Source organism: Ciconia boyciana, unplaced genomic scaffold (genome assembly GCF_034638445.1).
Source record: "Ciconia boyciana unplaced genomic scaffold, ASM3463844v1 HiC_scaffold_37, whole genome shotgun sequence".
NCBI classification, from domain to species: domain Eukaryota; kingdom Metazoa; phylum Chordata; class Aves; order Ciconiiformes; family Ciconiidae; genus Ciconia; species Ciconia boyciana.
In genome coordinates, this window is record NW_027328405.1 from 414,177 (window position 1) to 432,421 (window position 18,245).

Below are 18,245 nucleotides of genomic sequence, written 5' to 3' on the forward strand. Positions count from 1 at the left end.
GCCGGGGGGTGCTCAGGTGCAGCCGTACGGGGGAACACAGCTCCCCGGATGGGGAGAGGTGCCCCCACGGCTGCGGGCGGCTCTCGGGCAGGTGGGGGATGAGCAGGGATGGAAACCCTCCTCTTCCTCTGCTTGCAGAAGGGAGAGGCAGACGGGGAAGTGGGGCTGAGTGCCTGGCAGGCAGGAGCTCTGCAGGCAGCTCTGCTCTCTGCTTGGCTCCGGGGCGGTACCCGGGGGCGTCGGGGTCCCTTTGGAGAGAGAAGAGGTGGCTTGGGTCTGTCTCACTGAGGTCTGCCCGCATCCCTTCCCTGTGCACAGGCAACCAGAAGGAGCGAGGAGGGCTCGTGTGACCCAGCTGCCATCGATCCAATTCCTAGAGAAGGAGCTGAGCCGCCACCATGCCGTGAGTGTCTCTCTCGTCTCGGCTCTGTCCCCCGAGCACTGGTCCTCCAGCCAAGCCTCAGAAGCATCACTCCTCACCTTCTTCCACTCCTTCTCTCTTGCCCAGTGGAGGACATTAAGCGCCAGGAGCCTGGAGACCCTGCTCGAGGGACAGGCACAGGTGAGAATGGCTGCCTTTCACCTGCCTCTCGCTGTGCCAGAGTGCCAGGGATCTGCGGCGAGGGGGGTGAGCTGCTGTGGCAGGGAGGGAGGGAGGGTCCTGCGGTGCCACCTGGGGAGCTGAGAAGGTTGGGGAGCCACCAGGAACGCCGGCCCGTCCTTGCTGGCGGCGCTGGGAGGAAACCTGCTGCGCGAGGCAGAGAGCCTGGGAGGGCAGACGGTCCCGGCTCTGCCGTGCTCAGGCTGCTGGTGCCAGGTGGCAGCTCGCCAGTGGCCCTTTCCTCTGAGGGGCTGCTCTCTAAGCGCAGCCTGGTTCTTGCAGGATGATCCCAAGCAAGGACCTCCGCCAGTCCCATCTGGCCAGGCAGGGGGACTTTGCCACTCGGCAGGTGAGTTTTGGAAAGAAAGGCCTCCTCCTGCAAGCGGCACGTCTGCTGAGCTGGGGATGCTGCTGCTGCTGCTGCCCATTGCCCCAGGCAAGTCGGTCCCCATCGCTCTGCAGCAGGAGGGAGCCGAGCCCTCGGGAGCGCTCGAGGTGCCGCCTGCCGCAGCTCCGTCCTCAGAGCTGGGCGGATGGGTCCCAGCTCCTTGGGCAGAGCCGGGAGGAGCTGTGCTCATGTTTCCCTTGAGTGTTGCCATGCAGGTTTGGCACCCCGAGGGAGGACCTGACCCGGAGGAGCAAGGACACACGCTGGGCAGCGGCTGCTGGACGTGGTTCTGCAGGGACACGGAACCTCTGCCGCTGCCCCACAGCTTGGAGGAGGGCAGGGCGAGGGCCAGGCCAGGCTGTCGTGGTGGCACGCCCGCTCTCGGGAGCCGCTGAGCCGGAGCCGCTGAGCCAGAGCCGTGGTTCCAGCTGCTCTCTCCCTGCCCGTCCTGCCGCACCGCTCAGCACCGCGCTGCAGGCAGGGCAGGGCAGGGCAAACTCCAAGAGCGCTGGCCTGGCAGTCTCCATTGACGGGCTCTTGCCCTGTTTTCCTTTGCAGCAGGAGGGAGCAGGAGGAGGAGGAGGAGGGGGCTGCCCTGGCCCTTGGCTCTGTGGCAGACCCGGGCCGCTGCCGAGGCACCAGGGCAGGCGGGGTCCGGCTGCAGCCGGGCGCTCTTTGGCCAGCCCCTGGCAGCCCTCTGCGGGGAGGACGGCACGCTGCCCCAGCCCATCCAGGTAAGCCAGCCTGGAGAGGGGTCCCCAGCCCTGCGCCTTCTTGGAGAGGCCGTGTCCCCAGGAGAGGAACCACGCAGCTCCGGGGACAGGGGCTTTGGCTCTTCACCCCCAGCACACACTGCTGGTGCCAGCCCCCTGGGGGGGCAGTGCTCTGGCCACCACTGTTGCAAGGCAGCTCCTCAGCCAAGTGCCTGTCCTCCTGCCTCTCCTGCAGGAGCTGCTGGCTGTCCTTCACCAGGAAGGGCCATCAACGGAGGGGATATTCCGGAGAGCTGCCAGTGGGACATCGCTTCGGGAGCTGAGGGAGGCCCTGGACCACGGCGCAGACATTGACCTGGGAAGCCAGCCTGCGCTCCTGCTGGCCGTCATCTTGAAGGTGAGCGCTTCTGGCCTGCAGCGGAAGAGCTCCTGCCTGGCCTGGAGTGACCAAAGGCTCACCTGGAGCCCTCGGCATTGCAGGACTTCCTCCGAAGCATCCCCGCCAAGCTCCTCGTGACCGACCTCTACGAGGACTGGATGGCAGCAATGGGAAGGACAAGCAAGCAGGAGCAGGTGGAAGAGCTGAAAGCGTAAGTGTGGCCAGCAGCCTGCCTGTTCAGCAGGAGCACTGACCGCTGGCTGAGAGCACCTGGAAAGCTGCGCAACACAGCCACTGGCTCCCACCCGCCTTGTGCAAGCCTGGGGGCTGGCTGTGGGCAACGTCTGCTTTACTGGCGTTGTGTTCCTGTTCCCTCAGGGTGGCCGACAAGTTGCCTGCAGCAAATCTCCTCCTCCTCAAGCGGCTGCTGTCCCTCCTCCAGCACATCGGCCACAACGCGTCCACCAGCAGGATGAGCTGCAGCAATCTGGCCGTCTGCGTTGGGCCAAACCTGCTGAGCCCAGCCAACGAGGACCTGCTCCCACTGGAGGCCATGCTGGAGGTGACTGAGAAGGTACGCTGTCTTTACTGGCCAGCTGCAGCCTTCTGGGCCCATCAGAGCTTGGCTGTTCAGAGATCCCTGGCTGCCTCCTCCCTTGAGCAAATGCTGGTGGGGTGGCTGCCTGGAAGAGCAGCCCCACAGCCACAGCCTTCTGTGCAGAGGCAAGGGCCAGGAGTGGGAAAGACTGCTGGACACGTTTCCAGGCACCTGCGCTGAACGCAAGGCTTTCTTGTGTGCAGGTGAATGTGCTGGTGGAGTTCCTGATTGAGAACTGCTGTGAACTCTTTGGGGAGGAGATGGCTGGCCTTTGCAGTCCCTCAGCTGAGGAGTCACCAGCGTCCATGGGGAGATCCACAGGTATGAGAAGGGACTGAGGGTCGTCACAAGCTCAGGCTTCTGGTCTTATTCCTTACCGTCTTCCTGGCAGGCACCTAAGAAAATGGAGTGAGCTGCTGAGTGCTCGAGACCTGAGAGTGGGGCTTTCCTATCGGAAGGCTGCCCACGTGGTCAGAGCGGCTGGGTTAACACAGCAAATGCTGCTGCCGATGTTCGGCATCTGCCCTGCACTTGCACATCAGGCAGGTGCTTTGCAAGCGCTGCTCCTACCTCAGGGTGGTTTCTGGCGGGGCTGGGCATCAGGTGTTGTTGTCTCAGCCCCGCTTGTCCCGTGGCCTCTCTTTGGCCACTGCCTCTCGGGGCACGAAGGGTTTGCTCTGCAAGACGAGCTGTAGTCTGAGGGCCTGGGCTCTGACTTTGGCAACCTGCTGACGGAGGTGTCCTTTTGCTAACCCTTTCCATTTGACGCAGGAGACGTGGCAGAAGACAGGGCATCAGAGGCTGAGAAGACAACTGGTGTAGGCCTTCGGGTGGGTTTTGCTTTCGCTGTTTTTACTTCCAAGACGTCACTTTTCTGCACGTGTGTTTGTTTTCTAGATCTGTCTGCAGAAGAGCAAAGTGGCCCTGCAGTCAAAGCAGACACCGAGCACCATGCAAAAGCCGTCCTGGATGCACCCCCTGGTCTGCTCGGCGTCCTCAAAGAAGCTGGGGGAGATAAGGTGGTGATGTCAGAAACGGGAGAGGTATGTCGGGTCCACAAACCCTGTGACAGCGTGTCTGGTGTAGGAGGGTAGTTTCTGATGAGGCCAATAACTGCTGTGCCTCGTCCTGGCAGTAGAGCTGTTGTGTGTTTTGGTTAGCCCTCCCTCAGCACAATACATGGTAAGTAAAACTGCAAGGGTTGTTTCTCAGATGCATTAGGCAGGTGCTTAATCAAAGAAACCACCTACAGAACACCTAGAAAAAGACAGAGGGGAGTAGCTGTCAACTTCAGAGGAGTTTGGCTGGGTTCCTACTTCATCAGAGCTTCCTGAAGTGTATTTGGGGTGGGGGTGGTGGGAGTGGACTGTGCGAAATGTGAATGACGCCAAAGGGATCTTCTCTGCAGAGCTCAGGTGGCAATTTGGCAAACAGTTGCTTACTACTCCAGGCTGCCTCTTGCCACCTGTTAACTCCAACATCTCTGTTGTAGGCACCTCAAGCTTTGCCTCCAACCGCCCCCAAGAGCGCCGCAGGGTCCCTGGTATGCCTGGAAGAACTGGCGAGCCTTTTGGAGGAAAGAAGGTAAAAGGAGCTTGCTTTGGTTAAAGTAAGAACTGACTCAAGTGGGTCATGGCTTTACCTATCTAAGAACACCGTGGGACGGAAAGGTTTGCAGGCTCTCCCCAGGACAACAAGGACCAAAGAACCAGAAAGAGAAAACAGGCCTGGGGAGAGGAGAGCGAAAGCCAAACAGAAAGGAAAAGGAGGAGGAGAGAAAACGTTTTGCGGACTGACAACCGAAAACGTCCAGGAAGGTCCAGAAGGTCAAGAAGCCCAGGTGTGTACCAGGCTCTGCTGTCTGTCTTCCACAGCTCTGAACACTGCTCTCAGCCAGTCCAGCCATCCTGTAGTCCAAGCCAGCAATAGTTATCTCTTCAGGGTTTTCAACCATTCCTTGTAAACTCTGTTTCCCAAAGAAAGGGGAACAAAACCATGCCTCTTCCTGCCTTTATGGTTTGACCAGTGCTTTCTGACTCTTTCGTTGCAGGTGCCAATTCACTTTCTCTGGCTGAACCGCTGTGAATTCTGGGCCCCCACACTTGATGACCAGAATAAAATGACCTTTTCTGTCTTCTGACTGTGTCTGCCATAGGATAGTCTGGAGGAGGTAGATGGGGTTTTGTGATGAATCCTAGGGGAGGAGTTTGGGACCATCCCTTGACCCAGAGTCCTTTCCAGCGGGCAGCAGGGCTGAGTTCCGGTGCTTTAGGAGTCAAACCACAGCACCGGAGTCAAACCTTTCGGAGTCAAACTGCTTTAGGAGTCAAACCACAGCAGAGGGTGGAGGTTGGACAGGACCTCTGGAGTACGAGTGTTCGCTCAATTCCCTCTCGGGTTTTGGCTAACACACAGCTCATGCTAAGGCCTGATGTCTATGTGACTATGATTACTAACCGTTAGTGCGGGGTGCTTGTGATTAGTCAAGTAGTTTTGTACCTGAACGATTGAAGGGTATAAGAACCCTGTGTAAAAGCACATTCGGGGTGCCCCAGTTGGGCTGTGACACGGCATGCGCATGAAAAAATCTTTGCCCCTGTAAATACTATACTTTGCGTCCTGGCCTCTCGCCTCGGCTGGCACGGGCCGGTTGCAAACTTTTCGTGACACCGGCTCGGGGCTCACCTGTGGGCAGGGGGTTTTGCTGGATGAGGTCCAGGCAGCGCTGGATGAGGCGGTAGAGGGGGACGAGCGAGCTGGGCAGCTGGTGCAGCGCCAGCTCGGGGATCTCAGCGTGCAAACCCCAGCCAGCGATGCCCGCTCGCTGGCCAGGCGCAGGCTGAGGTTTCGCGCTCAGCCAGTCCCTGCCTGGCCCCGTGGGGCAGCTGCGGCTCCTTCCCGGGGCTGGATCCAGCTCACCGACAGTGATGCTGGTACTGGGGTGGTGACGCTGGTACCACAGAATCACAGAATCGTATAGTTTGGACCTTTCACCGGCTTCGTTGCCCTTCTCTGGACACACACCAGCCCCTCAATGTCTCTCTTGTAGTGAGGGGCCCAGAACTGAACACACCATTCGAGGTGTGGCCTCACCAGTGCCAAGTACAGGGGCACGATCACTGCCCTACTAATGCTGGCCACGCTATTTTTGATACAAGCCAGGATGCCATTGGCTTTCTTGGCCACCTGGGCACACTGCTGGCTCATATTCAGGCGGATGTCAACCAGCTCCCCCAGGTCCTTCTCTGCCAGGCAGCTTTCCAGCCCCTCTTCCCCAAGCCTGTAGCGTTGCATGGGGTTGCTGTGGCCCAAGTGCAGGACCTGGCACTGAGCCTTGTTGAACCTCACACAATTGGCCCCAGCCCATCGATCCAGCCTGTCCAGGTCCCTCTGCAGAGCCTTCCTCCCCTCCAGCAGATCAACACTCCCCAACAACTTGGTGTCATCTGCAAACTTACTGAGGGTGCACTCGATCCCTTCGTCCAGATCACTGATAAAGACAGTAAACAGAACTGGCCTCAACACAGAGCCCTGGGGAACACCGCTTGTGACCGGCTGCCAACTGCAGTAAACTCCATTCACCACCACTCTTTGGGCCCGGCCATCCAGCCAGTTCTTTACCCAGTGAAGAGGACACCCGTCCAAGCCATGAGCAGCCAGTTTCTCCAGGAGAAAGCTGTGGGAAACCGTGTCAAAGGCTTTACTGAAGTCTAGATAGACAACATCCACAGCCTTTCCCTCATCCACTAGGCAGGTCACCTTGTCGTAGAAGGAGATCAGGTTGGTCAAGCAGGACCTACCTTTCCTAAACCCATGCTGGCTGGGCTTGATCCCTTGGTTATCCTCTACATGCCGTGTGATGGCACTCAGGATGATCTGCTCCATCAGCTTCCCCGGTACCGAGGTCAGGCTGACAGGCCTGTAGTTCCCCGGGTCCTCCTTCCGGCCCTTCTTGTAGACGGGTGTCACATTTGCTAATCTCCAGTCAACTGGGACCTCCCCAGTTAGCCAGGACTGCTGGTAAATGACGGAAAGGGGCTTGGTGAGCACATCTGCCAGTTCCTTCCGTACTCTCGCATGGATCTCATCAGGCCCCATAGACTTGTGAGTGTCTAAGTGGTGCAGCAGGTCACTAACCATTTCCCCCTGGATTATGGGGGCTCCATTCTGGTCCCCGTCCCTATCTTCCGACTGAGAGGGCTGGGTACCCAGAGAACAATTGGCCCTGCTATTAAAGACTGAGGCAAAGGTAGCATTAAGTACCTCAGCCTTTTCCTCAGCCTTGGTTACTGTGATCCCTCCCCCATCTGTTAGGGGCTGGAGATTCTCCTTAGCTCTCCTTTTGCTGCTAATGTATCTGAAGAAGTATTTTTTGTTGTCTTTTACGGCAGTAGCCAGATTGAGCTCTAGCTCAGCTTTGGCCCTTCTAATTTTCTCCCTGCACAACCTCGCTACACCTTTGTAGTCCTCCTGAGTTGCCTGCCCCTTCTTCCAGAGGTCGTAGACTCTCCTCTTTTTCCTGAGTTCTAGCCAAAGCCCTCTATTCAGCCATGCCGGTCTTCTCCCCGCCGGCTCATCTTTCGACACCTGGGGACAGCCTGCTCTTGTGCCTTTAGGACTTCCTCCTTAAGGAATGTCCAGCCTTCCTGGACCCCTTGGCCCTTTAGGGCTGCCTCCCAGGGGACTCTGTCGACCCGTCTCCTAAACAGGCCAAAGTCTGCCCTCCAGAAGTCTAAGGTGGCAGTTTTGCTGACCTCCCCTTGCCGCTTCTCCAAGTATCAAAAACTCTATCATTTCGTGATCATCTGCCCAAGACGGCCTCCAGCCATCACATAGCTCACAAGTCCTTCTCTGTTCGTGAACAAGAGGTCCAGTGGGGCCCCTTCCCCAGTTGGCTCCCTCACCAGCTGTGTCAGGAAGTTCTCTGCCACACGCTCCAGAAACCTCCTAGACTGTTTCCTCTCTGCTGTATTGTATTTCCAGCAGACAGCCGGTAGGTTGAAGTTCCCCACAAGAACAAGGGCTAGCGATCGTGAGGCTTCTCCCAGCTGCTTATAGAATAGTTCATCTGTCTCCTCATCCTGCTTGGGTGGTCTGTAACAGACTCCCACCACAATATCTGCCTTGTTGGCCTTCCCCCTGATTCTTACCCATAGACACTCCACCCTACAGTCACCATCATTAAGCTCTAAACTATCCAGACACTCCCTAACGTATAGGGCTACCCCACCGCCTCTCCTGCCTCGCCTATCCCTCCTGAAGAGTGTATAGCCATCCATTGCCGCACTCCAGTTGTGCGAGTCATCCCACCATGCCATCCCATCCGTGATGGCAACCATATCATCGTTTTCCTGATGTACAATGGCTTCCAGCTCCTCCTGCTTGTTGCCCATGCTGCGTGCCATGGTGTAGAGGCACTTCAGCTGGGCTGTCGTCCGTGTCTCCTTCACAGAGGAACACCCCTTATGGGCTTTGAGGGGTTTCACTGGCGTTTCCCTCTTGGCTCCTATTGCCTCCGTATCCCCTAGCTCAACTCTGTTCAACTTCAGCCGTGCCCCAGTGTACCCAGCACATCTCAGAGACACAGGCTGAGTGCCCTCGCTGGCACCCGCTCCCTCTAACTGTGGCACGTCGTCCCTCAGCTTCTCATGACCAAGCCTGATATTACTCCCCTCCCCCTTCGAGTCTAGTTTAAAGCTCTGTCGATGAGCCCTGCAAGCTCCTGAGCAAAGATTCTCTTTCCCCTTTGAGAAGGATGAATCCCATCAGACGCCAGCAAACCCAGGGCTGTGTAGGCCATCCCGTTATCAAAAAAACCAAATCCGAGGCGATGACACCAGCCACGGAGCCATGAGTGAATAGATTGGGTACCTCTGTTCCTTCTAGTGTCACTGCCCACAACTGGAAGGAGAGAGGAGAAAATAACCTGTGCTCCGGAGTCTCTTACCAGCCGTCCCAAGGCCCTGAGGTCTCTTTTGATTGCCCTAGGACTTCGTGTTGCAGCTTCATCGCCCCCCACATGGAAGAGCAGTAGAGGGTAATAGAGCTGCTGCCCTCAGCCCGGTGGGGGGGATACAGGATCCCCTTGATCGTGGGTTCTTACTGGTGGCTGCTGCTGCTCCTGTTCCTGTCTCGGGGGGCAGAGCATGGCACCACCAGTCTGTCTCTGTCTCAGCCTCCCTGATGCTCTGTAACCTTTCTACCTCCTCCCGTAGCTCTGCCACCATGCAGAGCAAATCATCCAACTCGTTTCTGTTTATTGTATTGTCTTTATTGAAATCTCTTTATTGTATTGTAGTTATTGTTTTGTGGTTTGTATGGTATGGTATGGTATCTGTGGTATGGGATGGGTTGCATTGCCTATATTGTATGTTTTGCGTGTGTTGTGTTGTTGTGTATGGTTTGGTATTTATTGTATTTGTATGGTATGCTATGGTATGGTACCTACTGCATGTGCTGTAAAGGGCAGTGCAATGTATCTGGTGGTGCAGTGTGTGTTGCACTGTGAATTATGTTGCACTTTGTATTGTATTTCCGTGTGTATTGTGTGCCTGGTGTGTATTCTGTGGCAGGTGTTGTATGGCACGTGTTGTATGTGTTGTATGTTCTGTACCTGTTTTGTATGTTTTGCATTGTATGTTGTAATCCATGGTATTGTATGTATGGTATTGTATGTATTGTATTGTATGTACTGTATTTTTTAATTGCATTTTGTATTCCATTGCCTTATATGGATTGTATGTGTTGTCTTTTATCGTATGGTAAAGTATTTCTTGTATGTATTTTATGGTATGGTCTGGTTCGTATTGTATGGATCGTATTGAATGTATTGTATTGTATGTATCATGTGCATTGTGATACCCTAAGTCGGCAAAAGAAGAACCCTCTAAAACTCAGTTTGGAGTTTTAGAATGCAGGCGTTCTTTATTGCGGCGCCGGGAGCACAGGGGATCGCGCCACCTAATGCGCACGCCGAATTGTGCAACGAGAGAAATGATAGACAATCAAAATATACATCTTCCTTAGATTTCTGGGAAATGATTACCACATTCCTACTATTCCCTAGAACTCATTCATATATGTCAATGTCCCTGATGCCTGCGCATTCCTGTCCTCTGGTGGTCTTCCAGGGTCCTCTGGTGGTCGTCGATAGGCTTCCTCACCGTGTCCGCTGGTTGAACTCCGTTTTTGTGCACGCTCAGGTCATTTTTGGCTTGGTTACACCATGCTTGCATGTACAAAACCAACTTATTCTAACACCCTTTTCCTTTATTCTACTCAAGCATACAGTGTCTCAGGACTGGCTTCTATCTATTCTACCCAAGGATATAGTGTCTCAAGACCCCCTTCTATCTAATCACAAAGAGCAAATTTTGAAACCATCTGCTCACAAAGTATTCCAAACTTGACTATGTCGCTACAGTAAGAAGGGCACCATTTGTTCTCTGTGAACGCGTTATCAATTGTTTATATTGTATTTCCTACTGTATTGTGTGTATTGTATTGTATGTATGGTACGTAGTGTACGGTGTGGTCTTTATTGTCTCGTATGGATTGAAGGTCTTGTATCGAATATGTGGTATTGTCTGTGTTGTCTTTTTCCTCTGGTGTTTTAGAAGCAAAATAAGTCTGCGACATGAGAAGAAATATTTGGAAGGCTTTTTTACTACCTTCCAAATGATTTTGCACATTCCAGGAGAAGAAAATAATCTGGGTTACTGAGATTCGGTTAACTTTTTTCTTTTCCCCCTCCTTCAGGGCCATTGGAAAATGGAGGAAGGAATTGTATATGGGGACATTTGGGAGTTGAGGGGGTCTGGATGTGAGATTGCAAGTAACTTGTCCATGGCGATAGTGAGAGATACTGTTATTGTTCCGTGCATTTAGGGTGTTCTGAAAATCAATCTCGCAGTGGGTTTCCAGGTGACATAAAAGGCACTTAAAGGATCATGGAAACAGCACTGAGATCAGCTGGAGCCTTTTTCTATTAGAGCAGTACAGCCCGCCAGCCTTATTCTAGCGCTTATCCATCATCACGCCGCATCAGTTTCCATAGGGCTTCGGCATATTTTTCAGTGCTGTCCTTTAGCATAGTTGCCTTTCCTGAACTAAGGTGCCAGACCCGCCTGAGATCAACTTACTGCTGCAGAATATCTCCGAGAGGGACCCTTGTCAAATGCTCACAACTGCTTAAAAGTCCAAGGGCTAAGGAAGCTGTCCATTTTCAGCTAGAAAGGATTGAAAACAGTATTTAATCTGATTTGAGAAGGCAGCAGCACTACAGGAAACATATTTTCCATGTCGTTTGTAAATTAATCAGTTAATGCCTCATCATTTACAAATGCACATGGCTGTGCTTTTATGAACACAGTAGTTGCCTGTCAAAACAAAGCGCAGGCATATCAGCCCTGAAACAGGAACTCTGCCCCTCCTCTCAATAAGCTTAAAAATGCCAAACTCGCCATACCCCACAAAACCCAAAGAAAAACACCAATCCAAAACTCCAGCCACAAAAGTAACCCACCACTTTGTGTAGAAAAAAATGAATTGCTCCAGTTGTTGAAATAAAGGTGTTTACCGTGACAGAGTAGGCTCTAAAGCTGAGAACATTCCTTTCCTGTATTGTATTAGACCACAGGCCATACTATCCAAACAGCTCTCCTCAAGAGGTCACTAAATTGACCAGAAGAGAGATTCAAACCCTTCCTTGGAAAAAGCTCTTGTCCTTTATTGCCTAACGTAGTGGAAGAATTCAGGGGAGCAGCGTTAGTAGGCTCTGGGGAAAAATATCTACATGCAGAAGGTGATGCCTCACTCCAGTTAGTCATTCCTTCTCTCTGTGTTTAGGAAAGCACACACAGCATTACTGTATCACTAACTAAAAAGTTCTGAGGAACACCCAGACCTGGACAGAGAGACATTCTTTCCCTGGCAGGTCTTACCAGAAGATTCACCTTTCCTTCTTTTGAGAACATTTTGTACCTAGTTCTGGTAAAAAGGAAGTCTCATCAAGGATTTTGAAGCTTCATGCTCCATATGCCACTCTTTTCTACACGTGGAAAAACAGGCCTGTGTTCTCTCATGGCAGGCACAACCACAACTGTTTGGTGGTTTTTCAGAAGCAAAAAAGAAATGGGGAAAGCTCTCTGTTGGTGTCTAGCATTGAACAGTCCAGTATTGACCAGTAACTGAAACAGAAGAGTTCATAAACTGTTAATTAGTTCTTGTATTTTTGTATTTCCTGCCAGTCCCTCCAATCAGTCAAGTAGAAACTACAGCTCCATGAAACTCCATGTCTACAACCCTAGAGATAATACTGCAGAAGAACCGGAAAAAAACCCCAAACAAACAGAAACCAAACCCCAAACCCCATCATCGACCGTCAATGTATAAACTCCCATTTCAAACAGAAGACTAAACAGAAATCAACACAAAGGAAGTGGGAAAGGGGACAGAAAAGAGGAGGAAAAGGCTAATCTCACTGGGGGAGTGCTACGTGTACATTACAGTGGTTTCCTAAAACCCCACAGCTTGGCTACACTAAAAATTCAGCCAGGAAGGATCACAGTTGTGCTTGACGGAGCTAAAACAATGGGCATGACTCTCTGCACCTCTGCAGCCTCGAAGGACAAATACCAACTAGAGATCCTTGCAGTTACTGAAACACCAATACTAAAGCAAAAAGGGTCCACTGTCTTGCTTTGGCTGTAGTAACAGGAGGACAGCAGCACAACTTTGGAAGTGTAGAACAACAGCTAACATAAGAGCAAGACAATAAAGAAATATGCAGAACAAAAGCTTTCATGCATCCTTTTGAAACAAACCTTCACTAATTTTATTTTGCTGCTGTACTGTTCAACAAGAACTGGCAAGCTTCCCAGTGCTTTATTCCTACCGCACTAAGATCCAGGTTCTGCTTTGAAATACATACAGAAATATGTGTATTAAAAACACAAACAAACCAAAACAAAAGGGCGACACTTTAGACCAAGACCTGAGGTAGCTGTAAGAATAAAGCTAATTGTGTCTCCAACACTAGGAGCACCCGAAGCTGCAGTGCTTCTACAGTGAGAGAGAGAGAGGACTTGTAAAGAGAGACGCAAGGCTTCCACCCTCCCTATGGCTACCCACAGCCCCAGTCAGGGACAGTCAGAGCAAGCAAGAAGGGCATGTTTTTGCTTTGTCTTTCCTTTACTTTAATTAGTCCTAACTATAATATCTAATTCAAATACTCCTTTCCTCCTTCCCCTTGAGGTAGAGTCCGTTTACTGGGAGACTGCTCTCTAAATACTGGAGACCTTGACCGGGCATGGTATCTTCTCTCTGGGGGTGACCTGGACCTAGAACGAAGGTTACGACTCTTGGTTAGAGAGGTGGAGCAGAGGAACTCCTCCTGATTCTTCTGGACAATCTGCTTCTCCATTACAGACATGTAAAGCAGTTACCTGGAAAACGATCGCCTGCGCTCCTGTTTAATCCTTTTATACCCCATCACTTCCTCAGCAAAATCAGTTATAAACTCATCAGGTTTGGACTTTCTCTTTTCTTTCTTTCTCCTTCTTTCTTTTTGCACCTCCATGTAACTGCAGTCCGATATGCTATCGAAAGACAAAAATGAAAAACAACGCAACTTCATTGAGCCAAATACTTACTCCTCTTCAAGTCTCCGTTGTTCTCCGTAAAACTCCTCCCTACATAAGGGAGGCCAATGGCATCCTGGCTTGTGTCAGAAATAGGGTGGGCAGCAGGACTAGGGAAGTGATTGTCCCCCTGTACTCGGCACTGGTGAGGCCGCACCTCGAATGCTGTGTTCAGTGTTGGGCCCCTCACTACAAGGAAGACATTGAGGGTCCGGAACGCATCCAAAGAAGAGCAACGAAGCTGGTGAAGGGTCTGGAGCACAAGTCCTGTTAGGAGCAGCTGAGGGAACTGGGGTTGTTTAGCCTGGAGAAAAGGCGGCTGAGGGGAGACCTCATCGCTCTCTACAACACCCTGAACGGAGGTTGTAGTGAGGTGGGTGTCGGGCTCTTCTCCCGAGTAACAAGTGATAGGACAAGAGGCAATGGCCTCAAGTTGCGCCAGCGGAGGTTTAGATTGGGTATTAGGAAAAATTTCTTCACCAAAAGGGTGATCAAGCCCTGGAACAGGCTGCCAGGGAAGCGGTTGAGTCACCATCCCTGGAGGTATTTAAAAGACACATAGATGTGGTGCTTAGGGACATGGTTTAGTAGCGGACTTGGCAGTCTTAGGTTTACGATTGGACTCAACGATCTTAAAGGTCTTTTCCAAGCTAAATGATTCTATGATTCTGTGAATCTGTGAAGGAGGTGCGTGTGTTGTTGGGACGGTATTTGAATGAGCTGTGGGTACTGCTATTGGTACCCAAGCTGATGACCTGTGTGCAGGAGCTGGGGGATATCCTGGAGGGGGGACAGTGTACCCAGCAGATGGAGGCTGACCAGGTGCAAACTGAGGAGGGAACTGTGGTGCTGGTACCCCCGGAGGAAGAGGAAGTGCATGGGGTGGTGGAGGAGACAAGGGAGGTGGAGGCACAGGCACAAAGGCTGGTGTGGACGTTGGTAGTGTTGGGGCCTGAGGCCTTTGGGTACGTTCACTGCATGGGCGTCCTCGATTTGAACTTCTAAAGAAACCCCAAAACACGTGTCACTGTTTGTTACGCTCCGCCCTGATTTTCAAGAGGAAAGCAAAGGAAGCGGGAGCATGGTGGCGAGCACTTCTTGTTCCCAACTTCAGCATTTTTCTCCCTGCTTTCTGTTCATTTGAGATGACACTCATTTCTTGATCCTCAGACTTGCCTTCCACATCCTCCCCCCCAACAGTTCCCTCAGTCTTCTCTCCTTATACTCAGCTTTGCAACTCTGGATGGAGGCTGCCCCTGCTTAAGAGACTCCCACCTCCCATGTACCAAGTGCCCACCGCGTCTCTGCCACTCCTTGAGGCGCTTCATACTTCACACTGCTGATCTTCAAAGGACTGCACAGATATTAATTAAACTTCTCTCAAACTTCTGGTAACTTCTTCCACGTATGCTGCCTATGTTGTTAAAATTAATTACCACTTCTGTGGTCAGCAACTCTCTGGGCATACTTATTGCATTAGAAACCAGCTGTTGCGCGAGTTATGTGTTACGGCCTCGTTTAACAGGTTACAAGTAGTAATATATTGAACTTCTGTGGCATACTTACAGTTCCCAGCCTGGTCTCTCACCGGCTGAGCGAATTGTACTGCCTCCCCTTGGATGCCCTTTTGGAGTGGGGAGAGGAAAAAGAAAAAAATCCCATTCAGTTTATCTGAAGATCATTTTTTTAAAAGAAATTCTACAGTTATAGTTACTTACCACTTGTGGGTATTGATTGTCCTTGGAGGCCCAAAAGACGTGCAAATGCCGGATGTCTTAGTAGAGGAACCTGACAGCCCGTGTGAATAAATGCAAGGAGTTGGAAAATCAGCTCTACTAAGATACACGAATCACTGCGGATGTTGAAATAAAACTTACCTTCTCTTCCAACACACCGCTGAGTGACCCAGGGGAAGACTTGGAGTGTTCAGCGGCAGTCACCAGAGCAGCAGGAGGGACAACAGTCATGACCGGTGGTGGCGGTGGTGGCGGTGGCGGCAGCTGCTGATGTTGCTGCTGAAGCTGCTTGCACAGCCTTTTGGTGTAGCCAGTTCCATTTCTGAAGTTGTTCACAGCCTAGAGGCAGAAAAACATTTACAAAAAGGCAATATGAATCTTCAGTAGATAGATGAACAAAAGCCTCCACAGAGTAAAATGACTTGTGTACTCCTGGAAATGCTATCAAGCCTCAAATAAATCAACATACAGATCTATGAACACATCACATTTAACACCGATATCAAGGACTGGTAACTCAGAGTATCTGCATTTAAAGTACCTCAGTGTTAACACCGAAATTGAAAGTGAGGCAAGCATGTTAAACAAAAGTGTGACCTGAATGTGCCAGATTGTCTCTAAAGAGCTGTAAGCTTCTGGAACAACAGGTAATGTACTTGAAAGGTACATTTAGCCTTCTTCAACTTCGCCTTGCTTAAGGAGGTGTAAATTAGTCTTTTCTTCCCTTTCAGCTTTTTACAAATAGACTTTTCTTACAAACAGTTGATGTAAAAGTCATCACCTTACCTTGCGTAGGGCCTTGTTGGCAATTAAAGCATCAGGAGAAACATCTGTCTGATGACACGTTGGGCATGTGTGTTCCTCAGATGCCAGTAATGCTGTTCTAATACCTGTGTATGTTTAGAATCATCCAAACAGTTTTTAGCCAAACAGAGGAAATTTTGGGGGTTCTAATCAATTCTAAAAACACGTATATGGGTAATGGGTGAATATGGTCTTGAAGGGAAAGCATGAAGCTATACGTGTTCAATAGGGAAAAAAAATTTTAGTATGCAGCACATAACGAGACGGTTTTGATATTGCACTATTGCAGCATTTCAAGATGTAGAGCAGGCTGTGTCTCCATGTTTTGACTAGTCTTCTTTCCACTATCTAGTACAGTGAGAAGTCACCAACCTCCAGGTTAATGAATAAAACACGTCTCAAAAAACCATGAGTAGGTTTGAGTTCTGAAGGTTTGAACCAGCTCTCCCATGGAGAAGAATGTGGATTAAATGCCTAACTCTGCGTTTGCTGCAGACCACAGGAAGTCACCAGAGCTGGCCATGCAGTTTTTAGGAGAGAAAGGCTGTGGACAAACTAAATGCATTCGATATCTAATACTGTAATCACCTGCACAATTATGCGCTCTTCTCGTACTCGTCCTTCTGCATGTAAAGAGGCTTTCACTAGGTACTAAGCTTTCTCCTTTTTTTTTTTTTTCCCCCCTTTCTATGAGAAGAGTCCTTTCCTGTTCAGGGTATACTTAAGTATTAAATAGAGCTGGTAACAAAGTCATGCCATTATCTCCTCTTTCTGCTTTCAGAAGATCAGCTGTGATGTTTTGAATTAACAAACGTGGGAGTAACACTTACAGTCATCACAATAACTGTTTCCACAGCAGGGAATAACAGCTGCATCACTCATTAACTCTTTACAAAGCAGACATAACAACTCTTCTGGAAAAGGGTCATCTGTGGAGGAGGAGGACGGCTCCTGTGGTAAAAAGGGACGCTTCTCCTTCTTTCCTCTGGCATAAGCTTCCCTGGAGGGGGGTGGGGAAGGAAAAAGGAAAAACTTCAACGTGGGTAAAGGAAAACTCTTCCAAGCTTTGGATTCTATCAGAGGAAGAGAACAGCTGCAGTTCTCCTCCCTCCACATCAGCCTTCTACAACATAGGCATTTAGTTTAAAGTACTTTTCTATACCACAACACAATTTTCCTTCTGCAGAACTCTCCCATTCATTGGATCAACTAAGAAATTAGCTCAGACTAGAAAAACAATTGTTTGACAGCTACAACTCAGGTGAGAAGGATCCCACCTCTCCTTTGCCAGAGGGTAAATGTAAATTGCAGGCTCAGGATAAAGTTAGTCTCTGAGTAAGGACATTTTACAAATGGAAGAAGTCGATGTTACAGCTTCTACAAAAGGAGATCCATGACAGAAAAACAGAGGTGCTACCAAGTGCATTTTAAAGCCGCCACTCTCGTCAGCACACAGGAGTATTTTCTTAGGTTATAGCAACTACTTGATAAAAGTCTGAGGGGGAGAAAATCTCAGTCCAACTGCTAGCTGACAAATGTTGCAAGAAGCCTTTGAAACATAAACCAGAAGCAAAACGAGCTTTCAAAGAGAATGACTCCACTCTAAACACTACTGAAATGTTTTGCAGAAGTACAGATTCTTAGCATACCACCAGTTTAACCCAGGTCCAGGGCCGTGAACAGTAGGACCACCCTATTGTAATATTAGAAAGCATCACGGATTTTATGGTTAAGAGACAATGACAATGCTTCCTCCCCCGTAACTACAGAGGCTGGCCAACTTGCTTGCATTGCCCCTCAGACATTTACGCATGGTTTCTCTCGTTCACTTTTTGGTCAGTCCACTTAATTCCATACTTACACACTAATAGTTGGTATTGCATATTTCCCAGTGCTTGTCAGCATGGCACCCTTTGTAGTGGGGTCTTTCACCTCCATCATGAAGCTCCTGTGCTCCTTTTAATTCTGGGAACAGGCTCAACATTTTTGTCCTGTTAAGAAAAGAAATGCAGACATAGCTCATCTTAAGACCCACACTTCAAATGACATTGCAATGATTATTTTAAGCAGCAAAAGCCTTCAGGGCTCTCCTTTCACCTAGCGTCAGGCTTGCTCAACTGAAATACTTATTTTCCTAAAGGAATATAGCCAGGATGTCCCAAAGGCTTGAGCAGTGTTTTGAACTCACTTGACATGCTTTGGCTTCACTTCAGGTTCCCTAAGGGAGAAATATCCCTTAGCTCACCACCCACTCAGACAAGAGACACAAACCCACTCCTCCTCCAAAGCGCAATTCCGAGCGAGAGCTTCATTCGGTGCTCTGAATCACTCACTGGGGAAACTTATATTCACCCTCTCCATACGAAGGTTGAATTTGTACCTCATG

At 50.5% G+C, this 18,245-nt stretch overlaps 1 protein-coding gene across 1 annotated transcript; it reads right to left on the minus strand.

The window, feature by feature from the left end:
• Positions 1-5,158: 5,158 nt before the first annotated feature.
• LOC140645721 (E3 ubiquitin-protein ligase RBBP6-like) lies at positions 5,159-14,647 on the minus strand. Its single transcript, XM_072849185.1, has 6 exons — positions 14,595-14,647; positions 14,009-14,320; positions 13,332-13,385; positions 13,125-13,232; positions 5,365-5,615; positions 5,159-5,178 (listed from the first exon to the last, which is right to left on the minus strand). The coding sequence occupies exons 1-6, from the start codon at positions 14,645-14,647 to the stop codon at positions 5,159-5,161; spliced, it is 798 nt and encodes a 265-aa protein (XP_072705286.1).
• Positions 14,648-18,245: the final 3,598 nt, after the last annotated feature.

Bases quoted from the DNA above. Each gene is read 5' to 3' on its own strand.
- LOC140645721 (XM_072849185.1), bottom strand. From the start codon at position 14,647: ATGAAGCGCCTCAAGGAGTGGCAGAGACGCGGTGGGCACTTGGTACAT. The intron at 14,321-14,594 runs GTGGGAGTCTCT...GGGTTTCTTTAG, and splicing joins GGGCACTTGGTACATGGGAG to AAGTTCAAATCGAGGACGCC. The intron at 13,233-13,331 runs GTAAGTATTTGG...AGAAAGAAGGAG, and splicing joins CAACGGAGACTTGAAGAGGA to AAAGAAAGAAAAGAGAAAGT.